Below are 25,860 nucleotides of genomic sequence, written 5' to 3' on the forward strand. Positions count from 1 at the left end.
CAATAAATATTCCTAAATACTTCTGGTGCTAACAATAGCTTATGGAGGAAGCAGTTAATCTTCTGTCCTTCCTATATATCCTGGGCCTGATTCTGCCTTTAGTTGCACCAATGTAAACGTGTATTATGTTCAACTAATTTAGTTTTAATCATTCTACACCATACCCTACCCCAAAAGCCAGAATCTTGTCACTTTTTCTTCCTACAGGAAGGTACATCAACAACAAACAACTGATGCTTTGAAGAGAGAATAGGGCAGTTCTGCTTCTCCCTGCTGCCCTCGCTGTGGCTTTAGGTGTGGTTCCACAGCAAGGCAATCCAATTTAAATCCAAGTTGATATGGGATTTTTCCCTCCTAGCTGTAAATGCCTGTGCCACTGTAGCTATGTGGAGAGCTGGTCCAGACAGCTGATTTGGCCAAAACCTTTTTTTCGTTGGGGCCTATTCTTTTACTAGATGGTTTTCTGGACAAGTGCTAGTTCCAGATGAAGTGAGGAAATAGGTGGACATGGCCAAGGATGGGACAGATAATGGCGGTTCACACACAGATTAGCCTGAACCACCATGAAACTATTCCTTTACACATGAGTAACTCCCAGGTTTTCAAGCGTGAAACAATTAAATGGTGTTTGACCACAGAAGGCAACCGTGTTTTGGAAACATTCCTTCCACAATCTGCAAGGCTCTGTTCCACAGCCATCGCCCTCTCTCAAATAACAGCCTTTATCAGATACAAGCTTTGGTCAGAGTACATCTTAAACCACAAACTGCTTTCATTTTCAGTTAATCGGCACTCTAAGTCAAAGGCTTTTCATTACAGCTTCATCCTATTTTGGTTATTCTGCTTTTTCCCCCATGTAGTAATGGAAGATCTTATGGTTCTAAAATTTTCATAAATTTTAATCAAGCTGTGAAAGAGCAAAGTAGTATTTTCCCAGATTAGAAGCCGTGCGGGGAAACCAACTTCACAGAAGTTAATTTTCCGAAAGTATAGAAAAATCATTCTTAAAGCTAGCCAACTTTGAGCTTTCCATGTCAGTTAAAAATACAGAAGTCTCATGCCCAGTGATGGAGCACAGCAAAGTGCTTTTCTAACACCATAATGAAAAAAGACACCACAAGAGTAGCCACTTCCATCACCAAGAAGCTTTCAAAATATCTGGAAGTCAGACAGTTGGCAGAGGGAGAAGAGATCAAGTCCAGAAACTGATAACATTGGACTGCAAAGCATGTTGTTTTGATGAATCCAGAGCTGCCCAAGGCCTGCAAAACACAAGTTGACTGAAGAGATTTAACAGCTTTAACTGTCTAAGCAAACTCCTTTGATCAAGTACATTTCCAAAGCATGAAATCCCTGCCACTTCAACAAAAAATTAAGGTGTTTCTCTGCACAAAGGCTGGGATTCTGCAGGAAGAACTCCAATGAACCGTTTGGGAAGTGGTGACCTCTCTGCTGACCATGGAGGCAGCCTCAGTGTTATTTTTCAGCTTCCATTGCTGGATCTTTTCCTTAGACATCAGGAACACTACTTTATTTACATTTATCTATTTAAAAAAGAATTTGTTTTGAACCTTTGTATCTAGATTTGTGTTTACAGTGCTGGCAGCTGTGGGAGAAATACCTACACTGAGAAAACCTTCTTGAAGAAGACATTGGGGTAAATCAATACCTGGGGACATTCCCCCCCTCCAGAACCTCCTTCCTGACAGATACCACGTAAAAGCACATAGTGCTAGGTCTAAATTTGTATGAATAAAAAATGAAAAAAAACCATGAGCAGTTTATGAATCAGTTCAAATCTTTTGCCAATAGCATGTCTGCCCATCCTATTAAATCTTGTTCAAAGGTTGCTTCTCTGGCTTATGCTTGGAAATGTACTGAAATTACAGCTGTGTGCTGCATTTGCTTGCAAACACAAACCAACCTCCTTGGTTTGTTCAGAAAAGAAAATCTTGATTAAAATAAAACCAAAACTGGTTAAATTAAAATTTTCAGCATAGTATATGAAATACTTTTAAAATGTATTGTTTTAGGAAGAAAGGAACCGATTTAAGTGTATTCTCTTAGGCAAGAGGGAAACCACCTGATAGGAAGAGACTCAAGTATAACTAAAGCACAACTGATTTGTAGCAATTAAAATAACAGCCAAAATGTAAGCTCTAGTCAGCATTTGAGTGCTTTTTATTTGAGCTTCCACATGGAAAGAATTTGAATCTAAAGAGTGGTGAGTTTTCCTTGGGATTTTTTTTGGTGGTGGTGGTGGGCTTTTTTTGTTTTATGGGTCGGTTGGTTGGTTTTGAGATTTCCAGTAACCAAACAAAGAAACCTCTAGGAAATTTTACAAGTTGTTTTATTGAAAAGGTATAAAAATGCAACTACATTCATCATTACCCAGCAACTGGAGAAGTTAAAGGCCAATGGGAAAAGAACAGCAAAGTTACTCAAAAAAGCACAGAAACTCTTCTCAAGCTTCAGTGAGAACTGAACCAATGAAAGCAAACGTGATACAGATGGCCGATGTGAAACAACTCTGAGATCTATCTTAAAAATAGGACAACAATAAGCTCACATTCATCTACGGTCAGGAAACGGCATCACAGCTGACATTCACCATAGGTGAACTAGAGCTAGATGCAGCACCACTGGTGACTTAAGATGGCATAGTACAGTTTTGGTAGAAGGGACACAAGATACCTAAGGAACATTTGCTTTATCATCTCCTTTCCCCTCCATCAACCTGTAGTCTACCTCAGGATTACCTATAGACTGAACTACCTTGAAAACTGAACTCTAAAAAGCACCTGAAGGGAGAAAAGTGAGGGATGCATAGAAACCAGCTGTATTCTATATTCTTTTAGATTAAGAAAAAAATAAAGAGAAGGATTCAAAGACATCCTTGGAGGTCCAGCAAGCACTACAAAATAAATATAAAGAAATATAAGTATCTAAGGCACTCAACACTCATTTCACAAGAGATGCATTTATTTTTTTTTTAGACAACTGGCTCATAAAATAGCACCATGCTTCAGGAAGCCACACAAGGACATCACATCAATTTTTAAATGACTACAGGCAAATTTATGTTTTGCTACATGGAAAGTTTTGTCAGAAAATACTCGGGTTGATATTTTCAGAGCTTACTGTCAGTATGAATTATCAGCAATACACATTACCACAAATGTTCAGTTACACTAAATATATGACTAATTTCTTATTTGACTGAATGGCCACACAGGCATTCCTTAATACTGGATTTGCTACACCTACAACAGATGGTGGTACCTAACTATTGTTTGCATGTGGTAACTTAGGAAAGTATTTCTTTTTAGAAAAGAGGTCTTGTAAAGAGAAGTAGGTTTCCCTTTCTGATCTCTATAACAGTTCTCCAAAAACGATGCTCTCTTCCATTGCAGACACATCCAGGTCTGATTAATTCTACACAATCAAAATGATGAAATAGAGGGTACCTGGCTTTAGTACTAATTTCCAGAATCTGGCCCTCAGAAAGAAGAAGAATTTCGTGAAAATTCATGTCCTTATGGCACTTTAAGTAAACCAAACCAAACCCCACAATAACAAAAAGGGAGGAAACCCTTCCACACTCTACAGGGGTAACTCAAGCTCCTGCCACGATGCAAGGCTGAAACATTGCAGCAAGCTGAAGTAAACCCTGTCTAGCAAGGGCCTTTCAGTAGAACCCTGACCAGGTGGAGCAAAGTCTCAATGACTCTCTCTCTTAAAAACTACAATTAAGGTTAGAAAAGGCATTTCAAGATTAGGGTCATAGATTGCAGGGGGGGGTTGCAGGTGTGGGTGAATGTATGAATGAGAGCATGTTTTTTCACATACTCAGGATACACTTGTACAGCAAAACAGCAGATTAAATCCCAGTTTTAAGAGATTCTTTCTGTGTTTCTTTTGTCTGGTTGAATACTACTTTCCCATGGCAATGGAGTGGAATCCAACATTAGATATCTTATGAAGCAGCATCAAAAGAAAAGCATGAAATTAATAAAGTACAGGGATGGTTAGTGGTGATACTTTACGAAGTAGTAAATACACATATGAAACAGCACAATGTTTTTGTTTTAGCTGAACGATATACCACCAAAACCAAAAGAAACCCCAAAAGCCAGCATTCCCTTACCTACAAATGAATGCAGCATACCCCTAACCCTTCAAGTTTTTTTTAAGCTGCTCCTTAGGGCAAATGCTCATACTTCATTCACAAGGCTGTTGAAATACAGATAAAGGTAGCACTCTAATTGGCAACCCTACTGGCCTGAGAGATGGTGAACTATGACTGGTTTGAACCTCCAATTTTTCACTCCTCACTTCAGATTATCCTTGATCAAATCATCAAAACCTAAATCTATGTATGCACACTAGGGCTCTCCTAGAAGGTCACCAATTTCTGCGGTAAGAAGAATTAACAAGTTGTTCTGACCCTGTTGTTACAGTGACCTCTTCCAGCACAGCAGCACCTGGATGGCCATGATTGGGGTCTTCACCGTGCCGGCTTTCATGCCTTAGCCTCCAGGCAAAGGAGTTGAAAGATGGCAGAGCAACATGAATCTACATAAGCAGTAGCTGAGAACTAGCAAGTAGAAAGAACAGCACAGGGCTGGCCAGGGATTAGTATTCAAATGCAATACAGAGAATTTAAATCATGTTCATAAAGATCACTTCCTGGATTTTCAGTCACTCTACTTGCCAAGAGGAAAAAACAACTCCCTGGAGACTACTTAAGAACTTAGAAGAAAGCCAGGGCAGGATCCTGCTGATGCCAAAGTCTGTGGGGCTCAGAAGGGCCACTGATATGCACTGGACAGTATCTATACCAGGCTGCAAAATGCATGACCTTCATCCTCTTTCAGCTTCCAGTACAACTGACACATTACTATCCTCCATTCCGGATTACTCAGTAAAAGCCCAACCAGATCTATTGACCGTCTCACCCACTGACAAATCTTACCTACAGACCAGCAAGGCAGAGGGTGGGAAAAAAACCAGATAATTTTAACACGAGGGCTTACATTATTTACATCTCCTTCTCACTGGGTTTACAACAGCTTAGCTCACAGGCGTTCCTTTTCATTGACACAGATCTAAACAAGAAAGGAAGTATTGGTGCTTTTCAGACAAATATTGAGGGACAAATATTCTTGTGTCTTCAAGGGATAACTCCACAACGGCAGCAGCACAGAACGGCATCACAGCAGGGAAGCCCTGAAGGGCAGATTTCTTCCCTGACACGTGAGTAGAGCACAGCTGGCGTTGAGACACAGAAGTGACATTATTGCTCCTTGGGCTAGACATCTACCCTGGCTGGACACACATCCCAGCAGGAGGACAACTGCTCAGTGGGGTCCAGACTGACCACATGGGCAAAACAGGTCTTCCCATATCCATGAAGCAGAAAGACGGAACAGTGGCCTTCTGCTCTGGGAGGCACATTGCTAAGTGCCCTTCCCTCCCACCTTCCCAAAGCCTGGACAGCAGTACCTCTGAGTTGGGTTTCAAGGCAGAGTTTGGTTCTGCAGCCCCTTCCCACCTGTGTAGTTCCACTGAAATAAACAGGGCTGCTCAAGCAAGTAGCTGCTACTCAGAACCTGTTACCTTTGGACTCAGCATAAAGCTTCAAACTTTGAGGATTACCAGTTTTGTGGTGATTCATGTAACAAACCAGTCTGTGCAGTAGTGATACAAAAATTCCACCTTTATCTTTTTTTTTTTTTTAAAGAATACAGCAGTAAAGCAAGCAAAAAGCCCTCAGTGTATATTCTTAGCTCTAGGTGAGAGCCTTCTTCCCTCCCCTCCTCCCCACAAGTTTGTTGTTTGTTTTTTTTTAATGTTCACATTGCATTAAAACAAGGTAACTGTAAATTACAAATCTGGTGGTAACAGGTTAATATTTTTTTCTTCTTTTCGTTACTGTACTGGGTCTTTAGAAGCTAAGTTGTTCTATGAACACCATAGCAGGAGCACACGCAAAACTTAGAAGGTAGACAAAAAGAAACACAGAATAAAAACAAGCTTGTAATTTATTGATTACTGATAATTACTTAAGTTTAGAATCTGTCATATTTCTTTAGATGGAATATCACTCCACCTTCCACATCCCACCACTAATTCTAGTCTTTCTGTGAAAAAGAAGTTCCTTAGTAGGAAGGCAAAGCTTGGCCCTTCAGTTTCACCTTCATCTTTTTCCAGAGTGCAGGATATTTGTGACAACATTTGGCTTTTTCATTTCTTGGCACTTAAGATTCTAGTACTAGGCCCCCTGCTACCCCATTAACTGCCAGATAATGTATCATCTGACAATCATTACTATTTTAAAGAAAACCTGCTGGAATCCTGACCTCCACTATTTCATTTTATTTTTTTATAATAAATATAGCTTTGGAAGTGCATTAATATTTGGAGCCTAAAAGCTTTGAAAGCATGGTTTGAACAGTGAAGATATTCCATATTTCATAGCTTGGGTTTTTCATCAAATCCTTCAGGGACACAACCATTTGGGCTAGATTCCTCCCTCATTTCTCCCAAGTCTTTCTATCCACAAAGTCCACGTCCCAGTAGCCATCCCAGTTCAGATCCGCGGCAGCGAACAGACAAGAAGTGGATGTGAACAACCCATGAATGTCACACTTTCTGCTGTTTTTCTTTCAAATTCTGCCAAACAAACCAACAGTGGCCATGCTGAAAACCCCAAGACATTAGCACGCTTCCATAAAAGCATGCAATTAATAAAACTACATGCAGGTCACCCAGTGAAGAGCGATGCTGAATTAGGGAGTAAGTTTAAAAGGCCATACACCAAAGTAAGCTCTCTGCCACACTAAAGCTAGAAGAGATTTTCTAAGTACTGGGTAGCAAACCCAACTCAAAGCAACCAACCATCTGTTGGGAGAACAACAATTCACTAGCTTTGCATTTATTTCAAATAAGCTTCTTGTTTGGCACTTACTAATTTTTTGACATCACATGGGTCACATTATTCTGAAAAATCAGAACCAGTGAAAACTGAATTCATCACTACCACCACTGCCTGGTAAGCCTGGTCTAGGAGAACCCAAACCCTGTGCACACTCCCATACAGGTTTAAACTTTGATGCTTTTGATATGCCCAGTGAAATGGACCCACCTGCTAGCTGTTACATCTATTTCTCTTGCTTCCCTCCACAAATACAGAAGACCCAATGTTTTAAAGATGTGAATCAACAACGAAGTAATCACCCTGCACTCCAAATGATGAAAATGAAACTGTTTCCATGACTTCCATGAACAGAGATTATGTTTGTCTGAGTATATTATTTCTATGACCTTCTGATGAGTATGACTAATGTTTTCTGCAACGATTAAAGAACTGCAAGTCACAAACCCCTGAATTGGCCATCCTTTAGACACTACACAGAACAAGAGCTCAAGGCCTCAAACAAGACCTCAGAACAGATTCAGTGCATCAGTTCCTCTGTATGAACAGAGGATCCATCGAACTCAGCAGTGTCTAGTAGTATTTCAATATAGTCAATTAATACTTACCTGCTAGCACCTCTAGGATGAGAAACACAGGAAAGTTGTCCTTTTTTCACCTTGCTGGTGCACTAGTGTACTAATACAACAAAGTATATAGCATATCAGTGTCCTCATCAGCCCAGAAAAGTCTCCTTCTAGTGCAGGCACCACGAGGTCAGCTGCAAATTACTCTCCAGAGGGCATCCTGAGGACAGTTGTAAGGCTGGGGTGGGTAGCTTGCCCTGGGATATAGTTTTTCCTAGATAGAAATATATATGTTTCTAGGATGTGTCAGATTGGCCAGGCATGCTTTGTGGAGATGCTCTCTGAACGTAGAGAAAAGTACACAGACTTACAAGGATCCAGGGACAGGCTTATACTGCTGTTCTGACTGGGTTGCTTCAGATCTGGAAATCCCTGGCAAATGTTTGGCAGACTTGGATTTTTTCCCCACAGAGAAACTGTGTTAGGGCAGAAACCACAAGCAGCCCAGCACATCTGGCAACCATAAACCTGTCCAACTCAGGAGGTGTTATGAGTCTGTGTGGGCCAGCAGCCCAAGCAGGGTGGAAGAGGCTATGCAAAGGTTAATGGTATACTGTTATTGGGGACCTGGGGAACACTCCTGTGTTCCTAAAACTAGGTGCGTGCCCTAGATACATCCCAGCTATGTATTAGGGTGCACATCAGACACATGCATCTGTGGCCCTGATTTCCAAAAGGTTGGTCTAGCAAACCCAATTTGGCGCAGTCGAAACTGAGTGTGGAAGCAGGGAAAGCACAAGGCTCTAAAGAACCGCAAGGAGTGAGAGCAGCAAGAACCACTATTTCAGCTGATGTGGTGAAGTCTTCCCCTTCCTCTCCAATGCCTGTTCCCTGCACTCTTCTGGGCATGGGTACAGCCTGGTTTTGAACATGATATGTCACAGAATTGCAAACAGTTCTGAAGAGGTGTGCCAGCACGTTGGGGTCTGTGCTGTGCCTCCTGAGACAATGCAAGCGTCCTAATGGGAATATATGAGAAGAACCTCATCTGCCCCGCTTCCCGCCAAGACTTGTTTTGGGGCCTGGTGCTGGTTTACTATCTCTTTTCTGAAACAAACACAAAAAAAAGAGAAGGTACTGAAATTATGATCTCCACAGAGCAGACTTTCATTTGCAACTTAGCGACAAATTCAGGAACGCACTTCTGATGTTTGATGATGAACCTAGATGCATCAGTGCTTTCTTGAACTGGGTCCTTCCACAGTCACAATAAGCCAAAACAGGAGGTGGCTAGGGAAGTCAGTATCATTGTGAGACAGCAGTTCTTTCTTTTCCATGGTTAATTACAGAACTGTAATAGAATATGTATTTATTTATGTGAAGGAGGATGCTGTAATGGTGATCTATCAGAAGCTGTGTTATCTGTGTAATAGAAGCAAATTTAAATACTAACCACACTGATCATCACACTAAAGCTCCTGTAAGACATATTTCATTATCCTCCTCAAAGGGCATTTCAAATATCATGCAGCAATTCTACCTTACAGAGAGACTAATTAAATATAGCCATCTAGTTACCGTTGTATCAGTGAACCTTAATTACCCTGCAATCCTTTAAAGGTTGTTTTGGGAGACTCACTCTGATACAGTGTAAAAAGTAAGCAGAGTTTCAGATAAGTATTTCCCACCCACTGGGGACTAAAAATCCTATTATGTAAGAGGGCCTTTGGATAACCGCATAATTTAAATGAACAGGAAATCAGTCAGACCTATTTTTCTGAACATTTTTCATTTGTTTTCAAGCCACTCTGAACTACTCCAAAACTGCATTAAAAGGAAACTCATTTGCTCATATTTTTTATCCTTTTCCTGAGGGGAGAGGGAGGAGAAAGAAGCCTGAAAAAATTAACAAAAGCACTGTTTTTACTTAGTTATGAAGCTACCAGAAAGGGTTTCCAAGGTGAGGTGTGCATTATAACAAACATATTCTCATAATCCTTACAGTGACAAGATACTACAATGACATAAGAAGCTTCTCTGCACGAGATGTGTGCTTAATCCTTTGCTCTGAGGCCAATGTGGTTTCAAGGTACTGTTGAGTCAGGAGATAAAGGGTTGAAAAAGAACCTTTACTGGCTTTTATAGTCACTTCTTTAGCCAATATGAAGAACAATACAGAGAAGCTCTGCTACAAATAACGGCTAGTTCTCCAATCTCAAAAGAAAGATGACTGCGATACAGACCTCAGAAGGGAGGACAAGTCCTTCAGAGAGAGCACCCCCCTTACCACGCAGAATGGCACAGAATTAAGGAAGGGGATTCCTAAGGGAAAAGCATCACAGGACTCTGTCAGAAGAAAGAGGATAGCACCCAAGGTTTTAGTTTACAGATGAGAATAAAAACTTTTAAGGATACGCATAAATACCTGTGCAGTTGTGCCACAAGGTACAAAAGATCTAGCAAGAAAAAAATATCTTTGGCTCACATAAAACACTCCGTGCAGAGACAGTTATAGAAACTGTTTTGGTAATTTCTACTGGAAGTGAGATATTAAATTAAAAAAATATAGTCCTCTAAAACCCAATAAGCAGGAAAAAAAACCTAGCACATTCAATTCTAGCACAGAGGAGCATCTTTCTTCAGTCCAACAATCTTCTTTTCAGGGAAAGAAACACATCTTACTGATTGAATCCACTTTGGTCATTCTCCCCCCGACTCCACACATACCACTTCTTCCCAGAAAATGTCTTGATCCCTCCCAAAATTTGGAGAGGGAAAATTGCTAGCAAATACAATTATTAAGCTCACTTATTAAGGCCACTGCGATTGGAGAAAGACACAATACGGGTACTCTCTCTACCACTCTAATTCTTTCTTTCTGTAGGATTTCTAGGTCTTCTGAGCTTCCTCCTCACGGAAAGGACATACATGGAGGTTGGAGATGACTTATCCTGGAGTCTTCAGGGCACGCTTGAAGACAGGGGAAGGACAACAGATATGTTCGTGCGTTCATTGAATGACATATTAGTTAAGGAGCCACACTGTGAGCAGCAGCAATAATACCCCTCCGCCCAATAAAACAAACAGATGAGGGGCACCTTCATGTACAATCCTGGATCTAAGATAGCAACACCAGCTGAACCAAAATATGAAAGTTAATCTAAGCTACTGAGAATACCTTCTTAAGATTGAACCTACATTTCCTTGCTTAATCCACTTTAAAACTCTGCCTTAAATTCAGTGTAAAATTCTAAAAGGGGTAAACCACTCTGTTCCCAAAGGCAAACCATGCACAACATACCATTCAACAAGGGAAGCTGGATGTACACGAGTGGCTATGGTACATTAAAGCTCTGTTGCACACATAAAGCTAATCCCATAGTTTCACACGAGTGAACAAAGACGACCAAATGTGTTCCAATGTAGTGACAAAAAGTTATATGGAGGTCAGACGTTTTGAATGATGTTTTGCTAAAACAACTCTGGATTTTACTATGGCTAATACTGTCACCATGTCCACTTCCTCAGTATATCCCTCTATCTCTTGCTGACAATAATCTTTTTCTGTTACGAGCATTAAGGAAAGCTAAGTGCCTCCTTATTCACTACACCGATATATAGCTGATACAGTGTTTTATTTTAGCAGACAGTGGGAAGAAAGAAGTTCTAAAGCAGGATACATGTCCAAAAAGATAAGCAAGCAGGTCCTACATTTTTCTCCCTCTCAACACTAGGCACTATAAATTGCAGTTGGCTACAAATACCTGTAAGCATTGCCAAAAGCCTCAGAGAGAAATGTAACCTGAAGGAGCTATGATGATGGAAGGAACACCTATCACCGCTCCTGACCTGTCTACCAGCCACTGACTTGGGTAATTGAAAGAACAAGTGCACATCTTTCGGAGCGATCCCTCTGCTGCCCACTTTAAGCCTTTTAAACTCATGCTGGTTAACAGATGGTCCCTGCATGCTCCTAAGGCTGCTGACACGTATCTTTAGGTATATATACAGCCACTTAGGTGGGTACCTGCTAAAGTCATGTTTCTGCTGCCTAGGGCAGCATTAACTGTCAGCAGCTAAGTTTAGTAAGCCCTGCCATTTTTTAATGACATCACATGCCCTACGTTGCCTTAATCTTGGTGACTCTTTCCCCCTGGTTTCCTATTATTATGTCATGAAGCCCGTTAACAAAAAGCTATATTCCATCTGTGTAACGATACTTCCCGACCAAACATTTTTGCCACTTTCCCCTTGGGTCTCCTTTAACACTGACAGAGCTGTTACACGCACTGCTTGCAGAGGGGAAAGCTTGTAAGGTTAGACCCCAAGGTTATTCAGCGATGCCTATCTTGTTCTCTTTTAAAAATAAAAACTATTTATAAATTAATTTGTCCCCAAAATTATTGTTTCAAGCAATGTTATCAAATTTATCTCACAGAATGGTTTGCTCTTCTGAGCCTTGAGATGAAACTAAATAACAAATCCAGCCTCATTGATTTATTTTTGCCTTATAATTACAGGCTATTATTTAACAGGTTATTAGTTAACCCCAGTTAATTTTTTATTATTAGCTTTGAAATGCTCCAAGATTTTGCCATGCTTCCACACAGAGAAAATTAAAATGATCAATTGCTTTCCATTTATTTTTTGGCTATTTCAACCTAGTAAGTAATTGTGATAATTTTGAAACAAACTTTTAAAGTTTTTTGGAAAAGCGTTCATCACAACTGTGAAATCTAAAAAGAGCCTTCATGTGTACTGTAAGTCATAAGGAATGATGAACAAAGAAGGCGATAAGAAAAAAATAAATTGTTCATGAATGGATAAACATGCCAAATTGCTTTAAACATAAACAATGACTACTCATTAGCAGCTTAATGCAGTTTATTCCTAACTCTCCACCTCAGTATTTTCAATAAACCACCTTTACCCACAAGAACCCGAAGAGGACTCACTAAGCAGAGAGCTGGAGCGATCATTGCTCTGGGGAATGATTGCCTTAATTGGGTTCATGGAAGCACTATGTATATTACGTAGCTCTTTATCAGAGGTCCTAAGGATACAGGGTGATCATTTAAAGCCATAGTTCCCAACTTACAGCTTTAAATGCTGGTATGGCAACTCTCCCAACCCAGCAGGGACAGCCTTTAAGAAACTGCAGGCCAACATATTGCTGCTGCCAGCATACGTAGCCCTGATAAACACAGGAGAATGGAAAAGGCGGCAGGAAAAGAGAGATGCCAACAACAACAAAACCCCACAGAAGGCAGAAGCTGAGAGCATCGCATGAGATATTCAACTACAGACCTCTTCACCAGCAGCCCGCACAACATGACCTTTACGCCCACACGCTCCCGCAACTGAGGCCGAGCATGGGGAAGAGCCACTCTCCTCCAAACATTACAGATGCCTCGTGCATCAAGCATAGCCACATCAAGGTCTCTGCATTTGTTTCCAGCACTTCTCTAGTACCAGAAAACAGAGAATTAAGCAGAAGAAAAAAAGCTATGGATGAAAACTCTACTCTCATGACCTCAGCAAGGAAAACAATGGACCGTTACAGATGTCTAATGGGAGTAATCTCTTTCTCAAAGAATACTGCAATATAACTATTAATTTCTCCTTTCATCCTAACTGGGGGCATACTTTCTGTTCTGAGAAAGATTCCTATGGCTTAGTGCAAAGCTGTAGCAAAATGGGACTAGCTTGAGACAGCCTCTTTTAATTTAAGGCTGTTTCTGATGGCTTAACACTGTTGCAACACTTGACTGACTTAGGTTTTTTGACTGACTGAGGGAACATAGGAACATTTTTCCCAAGGACATGCACCCCAGTCAGTTCTCAAATCTAACCATCAGTAGATTCCTTATCCTTTCATCCACAGAACAGACATAAGGACACACAGGCAGAGAAGTGCCACACTCAAAACAGGTCCTGCCCAATTTGGGGCATCAAGCTTGCGTCAGGCTTTAACTATTTCCAACACTCTAGCAAAGAACTACATTTAGCCTTTATGAAACTTCCCCTCTGTTTTAATAATGCATCAAGTATTTAATTTGCTTATAAACTATTAACCAGATGTCTGTCTGTCCAAGTACTGTAAGCATTAACCATAAAAATTATACTGCACCATAAATAATGCATAGCAAGGATTTTCTGATTAACTGAAATATGCGCTGCAGTTGTTACCCATCATAGTTAAAATGGCATGTGTCCATACAGTATATCAGCATGCAAACACTTGTCACATACTTCCCCTATCTTACGTACTTCATAACCAGAATGAAACCATGGTGAGTCTGGAGTGCAGAAGAAACACAGGCATTTAATTTTTCAACTCTGCCTCCCTATTTTCTTGCTGAATTTGCTACTCATTTAAATTCTTCTTTGGACATCATCTTCATTGTGTTTCTTATAGATTGAATTGTAATTTCAAGATATAAAAATTATTACAAAGTCTGCAGTAACAGCAATAATTATCTCCTTTCAAATATTCAGTAATACCGGCTCCACAACAAAATCTAGGGAAGGCAGCCATGTACTGAGGGTCAAGCTATAGCCTCAGCATATCAGTATAAAACAAGACCACCAATGCATTCTAAACAAAGGCAACAGAACTGCATGATTATAAATGGCTATTGCATGATTATAAATAATATAAATAATATATAAATGAATATAAATAATTTTACCCTAAAAGTATTCTGAACAAAGAAAACATTTTTAGTTGACTATATCAACAAATTATATTACCATGTAAAATACATTAAATTAATATAATTAAAATGTTATAACTGACAGGTTTTGCACCTCATCCACAAGAGATACATTGTGATGAATGTTCATCACCAAGAAAGCATGAGTGCAGCCAAGTTGCTACAGAAGTATAATATTCTACACTGATTCTATGGTCTAAAGTCTAAGCACAAGAAACAACTGCTAATAACACAATATTCATTAGCATTGACATTTTACGTTATCTGAAAACAGACAGCCCGGGACATTCTTTCTGTACTAATCACTTTTGTCATACTGCAAAAACTTACAAACTTGAAGACTGATTCTGAAGGCACTCACATGCCTAGCTGTGAGTATTACTGTGAGTAGTCCCAATGAAACCAATTAGTTGACTCAGAGTAATTAAGCATTAAAGCTAATTATACCTGTTACTGAGAATTAGGCTCTTTCTTTTTACTAAATTTTACAGCTAGTAATTCTGAACAGGGATGCCAGTTCTGACAATTTTATCAGAAGTTTTGGAAAAATGTATTTTCCTTAAATACTTGGTTCCAAGAAGAAAACTGTGGTTCCTGATGAAACAAGAAAAATAAAAGGATTATGCAGTGTCCCGGCTTGCAGGAATAAACTTGGTTGTGTTAACCCAACAAGCTCATCGAGCAAAGGCAAATATAGAGATAACTTCTTACTCGGGCAAATTCCGCCATGTCAATTTTCTTGAAGAACCAGGTTAGCAACAAAGCACTACAGCAGCCTTAAAATCACATGTGCTGCAGACAGCTGTAAGAAGTATCAGGTCTGCATATTCTGATCCCAAAGCAAACATGTACCTTCCTTCCTTTTACCTCCCGTCACAGTTGTTCCACAGCAATGTCGGTGCCATTGACTGCATGGGTATCAGCTTTCCCCCTGACCCAGAAAGGTGATGCACATGTGCAGCGCCACAAGAACAGTTAAAATACAAAAGCTTCCTTTTAGCCAATTCCACCAACACATTCAGCATTCAGAGAAACGGATCTTGTATCATTTTCCTCTTGCCAGTTCCATCATTCTGACTGACTATACCTTTCCCTTCAAATTGTCCCCAATTTTATTTGTTAACCAAAGCCTGCATCAACAAACCCTTCTGGATGACAGCTGGTGAAGCAGGGGCATCTCTCCCCTTTACAGGCCTTGGAGAACCTGTAAACTTATTCCCATCTGGCACTCGCTGAAGGTCATAGTCTTAAACCAAAGGTCTCCAAAGCCAAGTACAAGAGTTAAAACCTCGGTTGGCATTAAGGCCTCTTCCCTCAAAACAGACTGTTTACCTGCTGCATACGATGTTGATACAGAGGTGCTTTCAGCCACTCCATTTAGCCCTGGCAAGGGCCAGTTATCTCAAATGGTGTGTTCTTGCCACACAGTGGGTGGCATTCAGTTTGGAGTCTTGATTTTCCTGGTGTGTGCACTCATGCTCCTGGGGTTGGAAAACAGCCACAAAATGAGTGACGGGCACACATCCTATCTCTAGTTATACTCCAAATTAAGCAGCATTAAGACTAATAGTTATCATTCAATTAACATGCAGGTGCAAGTTTTGGTTACGCAAAGCCTGATGCAAAGGAGGCCAGTTCTTCAGGCCCTTTTATAAAGGTATTAAGAAATGCTTTGCCAAAACCGGTGATTTGGCTTCCTAAGTATGAGAGGGTCTCCATGACAATAATCTGAGGGAGTGATTAGAGCAGAGAGAGAAGGTGGCATTTTTCCAAGCATGCATTTTTACTAATCTTTCTCCAGAAAGAAATAAAACCTCCCACACATATTAGAAAGCCTACAACTGCATACTTCTCTCTCCCCCATTCTCTCGAGTCCAATCTTTTCTACCTGAAACCTTAAAGCCACCATAATTTGAAAGTATTTTTAAAAATACGAATATGCCCTTCAGATTACCCCTTCAACATCACTTCTAATCTGTGAGCCCCATAAATCCAAAGTAGTTTAAATTCTTGCATCATTTTAGGGATTATTTATTCTAATCATGAAACCATGCAGAATATTTTATTATGGATATATGCAAACTTACGCTGGATAAACAGGAAAGAAAAAACACAACTCCAAACGTGGTAACATTTCAAATGACTGCAGAGATGATTAATTGGGTTAGTGTACTAAATCATATGTAAGGATGACCAGGGGCAAACTCAGAAACTTCAAAACAGATTTTTAAATCAAATGGTGGGTTTTAGAGAAAATTAAAAATGGATGGGATGGAGATTTCCTGCAGAAAATCCAGTCAAGTCATTTCACTTTATTTTCACCTATTTAGAATTTACCCACCTCAGTGAACTGTATAGATATTCTTTCTTATTTTACACAGTGACAAAATAAAGTGCACAACCTCCTCCTTGATCACTGCAGAAAAATGCATCGTACCCTTCTAGACAAATCAACATGTATGAGGCTAATACATATGACATTATCTTTCCATTAGAAAGGAAATTCATAGATCATTTTACTCTCTGAAAAGTATTCAGCACAGCTCTAAAGCTATATAACGGAACAAATACAGTGATACAAATAATAACAGTACGGCAGCCTACCATGAAGGCTGTAAGAAGTACTAGGGCTCCAAAAAAAGTGTGGACGGTGTCAGGACAGTGAAAATGGAAGAAGCTTTTGATTTCAACTTTGTGCCTGGTTCAGACCAGGAAAGTTCCCATGTATAAAACTAACAGTCACCCTTTGTATCCTGGCTTTCCCCCACCAGCTCTGCATCACAGAAACAGCCGACTATGAACATTTCCCAGCTCGCTAACATTTGTCTCACCCATTCAGCAGTTTCTGCCAGGATCCTCCTCCCTCTTTACACCCTGTGAATTAATTCTGCTTGCAGCAGCACTAACACAGGCTGCCATGGGTTTTTTTCCTCTCACCAATATATGAGTTATTCATCACTGCTTAAGAACAGTAAATGGTACCGAGTTCGCTTGCCTTTCTAGACACAAGGACCTTTCTTCTACACGCATGGCAAAATTGTGCAGAGCCACTCAGTCCTTTCCCTCTCAGCTTTGCTTTCCCAGAACACATTCCAGGAGAACATGTGCCTCCGTACCACAAAGAGATAAAACAGATCTTTCATCACTGAAGGGAAGCAGAGATGTATGTTTCTACAGTCTGGCTCAGATCCCTGGCTGAAGTCAACAAATAACTTACATCACTTGAGGATCCAGCCACTTCAGTGAGATTACTGAGTGACTTCAGTGCACTTAAAACCTGTGCTGTGCTTCAGGGCCGAGCGAGCCAGCTGGACTCCATAGCCAGCACAGGCTGCACCATCCATATCGGGTCTGCTCTATCATTACCTCTCTCTCCCCACCTTCAGAGCCCAGCTTCTGCACCCCTTGGGCCACCGACTTCTGTTCAGTTGCACCACTGGTGCATGCTTTTAAGTTGGGGTGGGTGGCATATATTCACATTCAAAAGCTCCCCTTCCCTCATTTCACAGCATGGAAGCTAAATATATTCCTTCTGAAGGAACAGCCCCTCTTTGCTGACTCCTAGTAGAGCTACTGCAGTCGTTCTAGTCTTACACCTTCTCCAAGGCATTGGCTTGCTTTCTCCCCGAGTCTCCATTCCCAGGTTAAATTCTAAGTAGACAATCAGCCTTGTTCAAACAAAGACTGACATTTGGTGACCTCCCTGAACGATCTCAGGAAGGTCCCATGGCAGCTGAGATAAAGACGACTTCTTGCACCACTTAACAAGAAGCCAGTCTGCTAGAATCAACTTTGCAGCACAGGACTGCAGCACAAATCTTACTCTTTTTCGGCTAGGAAGAAGTAAGAGTATCTGTCTGTATATAGAAGTACCTTCATAGTGACTGACACTTGAAAGGCTAAAAGAGAACCTGAACAGATCAACTCGATGTGGTAGTCCCCCATTCCCCTAACAAACATCGATAAAATTCTGACAGGCATTCCCCAAGCAGCTGCATGAAGAGGGAAGCAAAAGAAAAGCTCACACAACTTGTATCATTTAGTGAGAGTTTTAAGTCGTCTGTTTCCTTATCAGTCACCACCTCTGCTAATTTATCAAGCTTGAAAGCCACCTACCATGCATTGCCATTTTAAAAGTATAATATTTTGCAACAGGAAGAATAGAAATCTGTCAAAACCTGTAAAAGGTCAAAACCTGTAAAAAACACTTGAACTTGTCAGCTGGCACAGGACCAGGAAAGGGATTATGCTATTGGACAACTGTCACAGATGGAGGCCCAAGTTTTCAGAAGTAATTTGGGATTAGCTTTTAGATGCCTGAATCAGAATGTTAGAAAGACAATTAGAAAACTGCTTTTAAGAAGATGTATATGTAAAGCCAAAGATAGACATTAAGAGCTGGGGCTATGCCAGATTGCTAATCATAATAAAGAAAACAAAAGATCACCACCCAAAAGCGAGAGCACATTCCACATTCCTCTAGTGTCGCACTGGAGGAAGTCTTTCAGAAAATTAAAAAATTAATTTCTGTATGTGTACTGATTCAGTATCAAATATGCAAAAGGAATCCATATCTGTCTATAGTTTTATGATGTTGCATAGCTACATTAATTTTGGTAGAAGAGGTAATTTAAATCCTTTGGGAAACATTATCCTCTTGATATGAGCACATAACTCAGATGAATAGGATTTGCATATGTATAACAGTAGGGAGAATAACCCTGAGTTTGGAAAACAGCTTTGTATTTTAATCAGTTTGGGAACACCAGCAAAAAACCCATACCGGGGACAACTAATTGAACAGCATTTGTTAACTCATGCTAGGTAATAATTGTGAGTTAATTGACCAACATTTAGAAACAAACATAAACAAGTATATTTTGTAAAAGCAAACAAAGCAGAACCGTTAATATAATCGAAAGAGAAGGGCAGGTAGAAGTTGCACTGTTAATCACTTATAAATTGTGGGGTTTTTACAATCCAGACCAAATCTGTGCTATACCCAAATTGTATAATTGACTCTGTGTATGCAATCTCTCAGTTGTTCAACAATACAGATAACAGCAGTAATGGTTTAATTATACCTTACAGCTGAAGTAGATAAAAACCTGCTAGTTCTTAACTAGTGGTTGTAATTAAGAGCGGAGAAGAGCAGTATTCACTGCATCTGCTTATGTTTCATTAATAAAAGTGGATCTTAAGTTCCAATACAGCAAAGCAGCTGCACGCTGCATCCAAGCCCTGACCGTGTCCTGACAGAAGACAATGACTGGGGAATGCAGCTCAGCTCGTAGCAGCTGTAGGAAAAACAGCTCAGTAAGCAGTGGTTGAGCAGCAGCTGTAGATATGGAATGCACTAAACAGAAAGCAAGCGATAAGCACGTAAGAAAGAGGTTATTTCCTGCGCCCCAAGCGTCACTTTAGTTTCGACTGCCTCGACAGGTTGAAGAAACAGCGCTACTTTCTTTTTACCACTTTCCCCCTGCACAGGCAAAGAAATACGCCCACCCTCGTGCACACACGTGCACTGCCAACCCACGGACAGCGAGGGAGAGCAAGACGAGGCGGGACACGCAGCTTCCACCCCCGGCCGAGCGGTCGGCTACCGCGGCCGGCCCCCGCCTCGCCGGCCGGCGCTTCAGCACCAGGGGCGGCGGACAGCGCCCGCGGGCTACCGGGCGGCCCGGCCCGGCCCCCCCCGCCACGCCCCGCCACGCCCCGCCGCAGGGCGGGGTCAGCGGCGAGGCGGGAGGTCGGGCCCCTCTGCCTGCAGGCCAGGCAGCACCCCCAGCACCGAGAGCGACCTGCCACCTTCCGTGGCACATCAGTAACATCACCAGCAGCAACGAAAATGAAAAGCAGGTAAGTTTAGGAAGGGTGGGGGCTCCACACATACCCCCAAAAAATAAATTCAAGAACGTTGCGCCTCATAACTAAGAAGTTTCAAAAGCCAACCCTGCACCACGCAGCATTACTAAGTACGAGCAAAAGTGGCTAAACAAATTTTCTAACAGCTGTTTCCTTGGAATAGAGAGTTCTCAAACCCAGGCTGCTTGGTTTCTGCTTTCTGAGCAAACAGAAGAGTAAAACCAACAGCTCAGAAATAAAGTGGGTACCAGTGGCACGTTTCACTTGCTTTTTGGCTCACTCACTCAATACTGGTTGCTAAGCAATTTTTTTTTTTTTAAAGCTCAAAACTACTCGCTGCCAGATGGATTAATGAAAACACACACTTGCACTACTTACAACATTTTTCATTTATATTTCTTGATACACCAGTACTGTTTCTTTTAATTATTTCTTTTAAAGGAATTCCATTCCCAGGTTTGAAAGTAAAGACATAAATTAAAGAGAGCCAGGGAGAGGGGAGGAACAGAAAGAAGCTAAGTGTAATTATCAATTTTTTCAGTGGATTGCAGGGAAGAGGTACCTAGAGACTTGCATATCCTCTGGGACTTGTAGCAAAGACAGCATGTCTAGCTCAGCATAGAGATGTGAGGCACCAGGTGACCTGAAGGTGCCTTGCTCTTAACTGGTTTATCTATTTATAACTACATGACATAACATTACCTGTGACAGCACAAGTCAACGCAGGGTTACTTCAGCAGTCAAATAACCATACGCAGCCTCTTTTTATTTACACCTTACGCACAGCGATGCTCTTTCCATTTTCACTCCCAGTTCTTTAGAGCGGAAACCTGGCATCTGGCACTGTCTTCCAGCCTGTGCCCTGAAATGCCACCCAACTTACCTACAGCTTGGTAATTTTTAAGAAGTCATCATCAGAAAGAAATAATGACCTGCCATATGATGTAACCAACCATTCTGTCAATGGTAAAACCAAACAGCGTATTAGCCATTACCAAGGGTGTAATTACAGCAGGGATAACGGGAGGGGGAGGGGAATCCATTCCATCCCCAAATGGAGGAAAAAACGCATCTCTGCCATCTCCAACTTTCTGCCAGCTGAAAGGGGGGAGGAGGGACGGGGAGACTGCAGCATGGCAAGCAGCAACTCCCAGGCAGCTCTTTTCCCTTTACAGCTGGCAGTGAGCTGACAGGCTCAGCATCAAAGACTGTTACACAGTTGGGTCATTTTGTGCGCTGCTGCTGGGACAGAAGGGAGGCTGCAGTAGAGCTTCCTGGCTACAGATCCTCCCTCACGCCCACCCCATGGACAGAGGAAGTCTGGTTTGGTGCAGAGAACCAACAGAAAGAACTTTCTTTTCCTTTGTTTTTGAGAGCAAGTAACCTCTGGTGTAGTTTACTGTTAACTGAGCGCATAAGGAAAGAAAAGGTCAGGGAAAGAGGGAAAACCACAGGCCTAGTAGGGAAGAAACAGGATAGTCACCATGTGCAGGATGAACTGAAGGGGACAGCCGAAATCTCAAGGGAGCCATGAGGAAGAGGTGGCAGAGAGGAAGGAGCGGCAGTGGAGAAGGGGGACGGAAAGGTCAGGTAGAGACTTGCAGGAGGCTCGTCCCGATAACGGGCAGGAGGAGGTGAATGTGGGGAGCTGGAGGTGTGTTGGTAGAAAGCATCAGGCTCTACACCCATTGAGTCACAAAAAGCAATGCTGAGACAACAGGGGACCTCCCAAGACTGAGAAAAAGCAGACAACACAGGTGCAAGTTTCCTTGCACTTTTGAGGCACAAACCCATCAGGGGAAGAAGGCAAAGAGTGAGAGGGGGAGAGACGTGCAAAACGCCAAGAGCAGCGTCTCCAGGAGGGACACCAGAAGAACCTGGCGAGGAGGGGCAGACCAGAAGTCTTGTGGGGATGCGGTACCACTCTCCGCGGGCTGAGGAGATGGTGCTTTGGGAGAGGGCAGGCTTCGAGGCGCCGAACGGAGAAGGGAAGCCGGCACCCGGCGGGGCGGGCGACAGCTGGGGGAAGTAAGGGCAGCCGGTCAGTGGGCCAAGGCCGGAGGAGGCCGGGGAGGCACGGAGAAGCGGACGCCCGGGCAGGGCAGGGCAGGGCCGGGCGGCGGCGCCCGGGGAGCCCGCCGGCGCTGGCGGGGGAGGAGGCCGCGGCGCCGGGGGCGGCCCCTTCCCTCCCTGCCTCCCCCGCCGGTCCACGGGCGGCTGTCAGCGAGGCGGGCGGCTGTCAGCGAGGCGGGCCGCCCCCCCCCACCCCCGGGCCGGGCCGGGCCGGGCCGGGCCGTCTCTCACCTGTCTCGAGGTTGAAGGAGATACGGGCCTCAGCGAGGTAGGGGGTGTCGCTCTTGGAGCGGACGCGGCGGATGGGTCTGCGGTCGATGTCCTCCTCGGAAGATGCCGCCATTAATGTGGGCACGGTGAGCAGCGTGGCCCGGCGAGCTGGCGAGGGCGAGCGGCGGCGCGGCCGGGCGAGGAGGGGGCGGAGGGGGCGGGCGGGGAGGGAGGGAGAGAGGCGCGGGGCGGGGGAGGGGAGGACGGGGAAGGAGAGAGGGAAAGGGAGAAAGGAGCGGAGGGAGTGAGGGAGGGAGAGACACAGGGAAAACCCGTCAAGGATCGGCGGACGGGAGCGGCCGCGGCGGCCCTGCCCGCTGCCCCTGCCCGCCGCCAGCGCCTCCGCCGGCCGAGTCCCGCCCGCCGCCGCTCGCCTCAGGGCGGCGACCTTCGCCCCGGGGCGGCGGGGGGGGGGAACGGAGCGGTGTGCCCCGCCTGCTCCCCTGCCCAGGGGAGGCCCGGGCCAGGGGCCTGGCTGAGGTGCCCCCCCCGCCCCGGGGCAGGGTCCCGGCTGAGGTGGTTCCTGCTCGCAGGGGAGGGTCCCGGCTGAGGTGACTGCCGCCCCCCCCCAAGCAGCTCGGCCTGGCTGAGGTGCCACACGACGCCATGGGCCTGGCTGGCCGAGGTGCCACCCTGCAGCAGGCCTGGCACCTTCTGCCCCTGTCTTGGACACCCCGAACTGCTCTCTTCCAGCCTAGGGGTCCTAAAACTCGAGGCTGGATCGAGACTTGGTGGGAAGTCTAAGTCCCTTCACCTCCTTCTCCTCTTTCCTTGGGTGAACCCATTAAGTAAACCAGAATGGTGCACCAGGCCAAGCGCTTTAAAATGCCAAGGGGACTGAGGAGCCTACGCTCAGTGTTTAAAACGGCCCGTCACTTAAAGCTTGGAACTCGTATTCCTAAGTCGCTTTGGCAGGTCTCTGAAAAAAATGTGACCATAGGCAAAAATCAGTGACTCCATTCTCCAGCTGCAGACTGGGGACAATGTTTTGCTGCTTCTCCCCTATTCTGTCTTCTCTATTTAGGAATCAGCTCTTTATGTAGAAGTTACCCTGTGGTTGGAAGCTGCCTGCCATGTTAGGGCTCCAGTTTCAGTTGGGAAGTCTAGATGTTGGTGTAATACAAGTAATGAAAAATGCTAATTTTAGAAAAAATCTGGGTAGCACAAAAGTACTACATAAAGTGAGAGTTAAACAGTTAAAATATGTGCCAGGGAGTGGACTAGTTCATCCCATTTAATTCAAATTTTTTAAAGAGAATCCAGTCTGCTTAAAGTCACTAAGTTGTCAGTACTTCCAACATCTTTTGGTTTGGTCAACCTCAGTGAGAAAAAGGACCAGGGAATGCTGGGCTCAGTAACTCTGAAGGCAATGATAGTAACATTAACTGGTCTGAATTTTGGGGGACAGCTCTCTTAACTCATTCCTGCAGAATCAAGAGTTTTCTGTGAACTTTTGCCAATTAAACCTATAAAGGTTTTGGGGTGTGCTGGGTGTTCTTCCATGGTTGTAATGTTGGGTTTAGCTGAAGTCTGCTGTTAGCTCTAATCCCTTCATAAATGTCCACAAGAACTTTCATGTTTCTGGATGCCTGGAGTGGATAAGATATAAATATATCTTGTTTGCAAAGCCGTTCTCTTTTGCTCTGATTTTACTGGCTCGCCCTAGCTAAAACAGGGAAAAATCTTTAGTTAGTACTTGCAGGAGAATTTTGAAAAGGATCCCTGTTGATACACATGCAGGTGCTTGTAGTTAGACAGCCGTGACACCGTTGGATGTCTAGTGAACCACCATACCACTTGTGAACGAGGAGGTACCATCTGGTCCATCTGCATCTCAAAAAAAGTCTTTAATTAACATCATACGCTGTTTGGGAAAGGGGTGGTCTTACCATTATCAAGGTTGAAGCAGATCCTAGCTTCTTCCAAGTAAGGGGTGTCACTCTTAGACCGGAGTCTTCTGATGGGTCTCCGGTCTATGTCATCCTCAGAAGACGCTGTCATCAGAGTGGGCACAGTGAGAAGAGTTGCCCGACGAGCTGGTAAGAAAGAGCAAATGAAGAGGAGAATAGCAGGAGAAAGGAGAAATGGAAAGGGGAAGGAAGAGGGAGAAAAGAAGAAAAGAGAAGAGAAAGAAAATCATTCCATGGGAAAGAGGATCTGTCGCAGGTAGTAGAAGAGGCTATTTGCTGAAAGGTCCCTGCCTCACACGCTGCAGAATTTAAGGGCTGCACTGAATGATGCCAAGAAGAGGAAAGATTGCTGTGTCGTGTGCCCCAAACACACAGGTTATAGGTCTGTTCCTGCCACAGATTGTTTGTTCAAAGTTCCTAGTTTTGCCACTTAAACCACTCTTTTCACAACTTCTCAATAGCTGTAGTCTCTCTTTTTTCTGAATGCTGTTTTTGAGGCTGTGATGCCTGAGTAATTGAAGTATTTAAGTGACTGCTTAGCTTGCAGAAATCAGTGGAAGCTGTGCTTGGGACACATGACATGATGCCTACAACAACTATTCCAAAACTCATTTTCTTGTTGTCTTGATTTGGGCACTCAAAATTAACAGCTACTTTTTGCTCTTCATCGCTTTATGTCTTAGTTTCGGAGTTGTGAAACAGGGAGAATCATCATTTTCTTTCAGTAGGGATTTCATGAGGATATAAATTCATTAATATTTGTAAAGTATTCATATACTTTAGTGAAGCACCAATGAAAAGCCCATGAGGAAATTAAGATTTCTATTTTCTGAACAGGGTTTAAATGGCTTGGGGCCATGCCTTCAAGGAGGAGAAAGCAAAATATTTAATACTGGCTCATTAAGTGAGCACTGCCCACTCCATGCACTGATGAAGCAAATGGTAGGATAGTAAAAAATTACTGTGTCATCATGCAATTAGAAACCGTACTAAATACATATGTATAAGGAGACTGAATTAATGTTGTAGAGGCAAACGTCATTCTGGCATTGCCTAAGTATTTAGCACTTGACCTTACAGCCTTGATAATGTCCCTTTAATGTAGGTGTTTTTCATGTGAAAGGTAATTATCAGCAGCTGTTGAATGGTGCTGAACCTATAAATTACAAATCAAAAACAGAAGAGCCTCTATAAATATATCCACCTCAATTCTCTCTCTCGGTAGATAAAGATTATCACAAATGCTAGCTGGGATCTGGCTGATCACTGAAAGCATGTGCACCATGTACAAGTACCTTCTCAGTGTGTTTCTCTCCCCTCCGCCTCATATATAGCTGGAAAGAGAGTTTCAGCTTGAAAGCCTGTCCTTACCCTTAGTGTGGGACTGTTAACATGAACTTTCATGTGGGACCCTGTAAGAGCCTAGGAGCCTAAACCCTGGATGTTGCTGTTTGGGCACTGTCTGGCAGAACAGCCTTTATCTTAGGGCTTTTGTAAGCCACCACACTTCAAATAACTAA

The 25,860-nt window shown here is 43.0% G+C and overlaps 1 protein-coding gene across 2 annotated transcripts in view; it reads right to left on the reverse strand.

The window, feature by feature from the left end:
* The window catches only part of PHACTR1 (phosphatase and actin regulator 1), a 310,398-nt gene that overhangs the window by 274,084 nt on the left and 10,454 nt on the right, over positions 1–25,860 (reverse strand). For both annotated transcript variants that reach the window (XM_052816285.1, XM_052816100.1), the window contains exons 2-3: positions 24,320–24,466; positions 22,392–22,538 (exon numbers count right to left, since the gene is read on the reverse strand). In XM_052816285.1, coding sequence (XP_052672245.1) covers positions 22,392–22,538; positions 24,320–24,466 — 294 coding nt within the window. The remainder of the gene's footprint in view (positions 1–22,391; positions 22,539–24,319; positions 24,467–25,860) is intronic.

This window comes from Harpia harpyja, chromosome 1 (genome assembly GCF_026419915.1).
Source record: "Harpia harpyja isolate bHarHar1 chromosome 1, bHarHar1 primary haplotype, whole genome shotgun sequence".
In the NCBI taxonomy this organism is placed as follows: Eukaryota; Metazoa; Chordata; class Aves; order Accipitriformes; family Accipitridae; genus Harpia; species Harpia harpyja.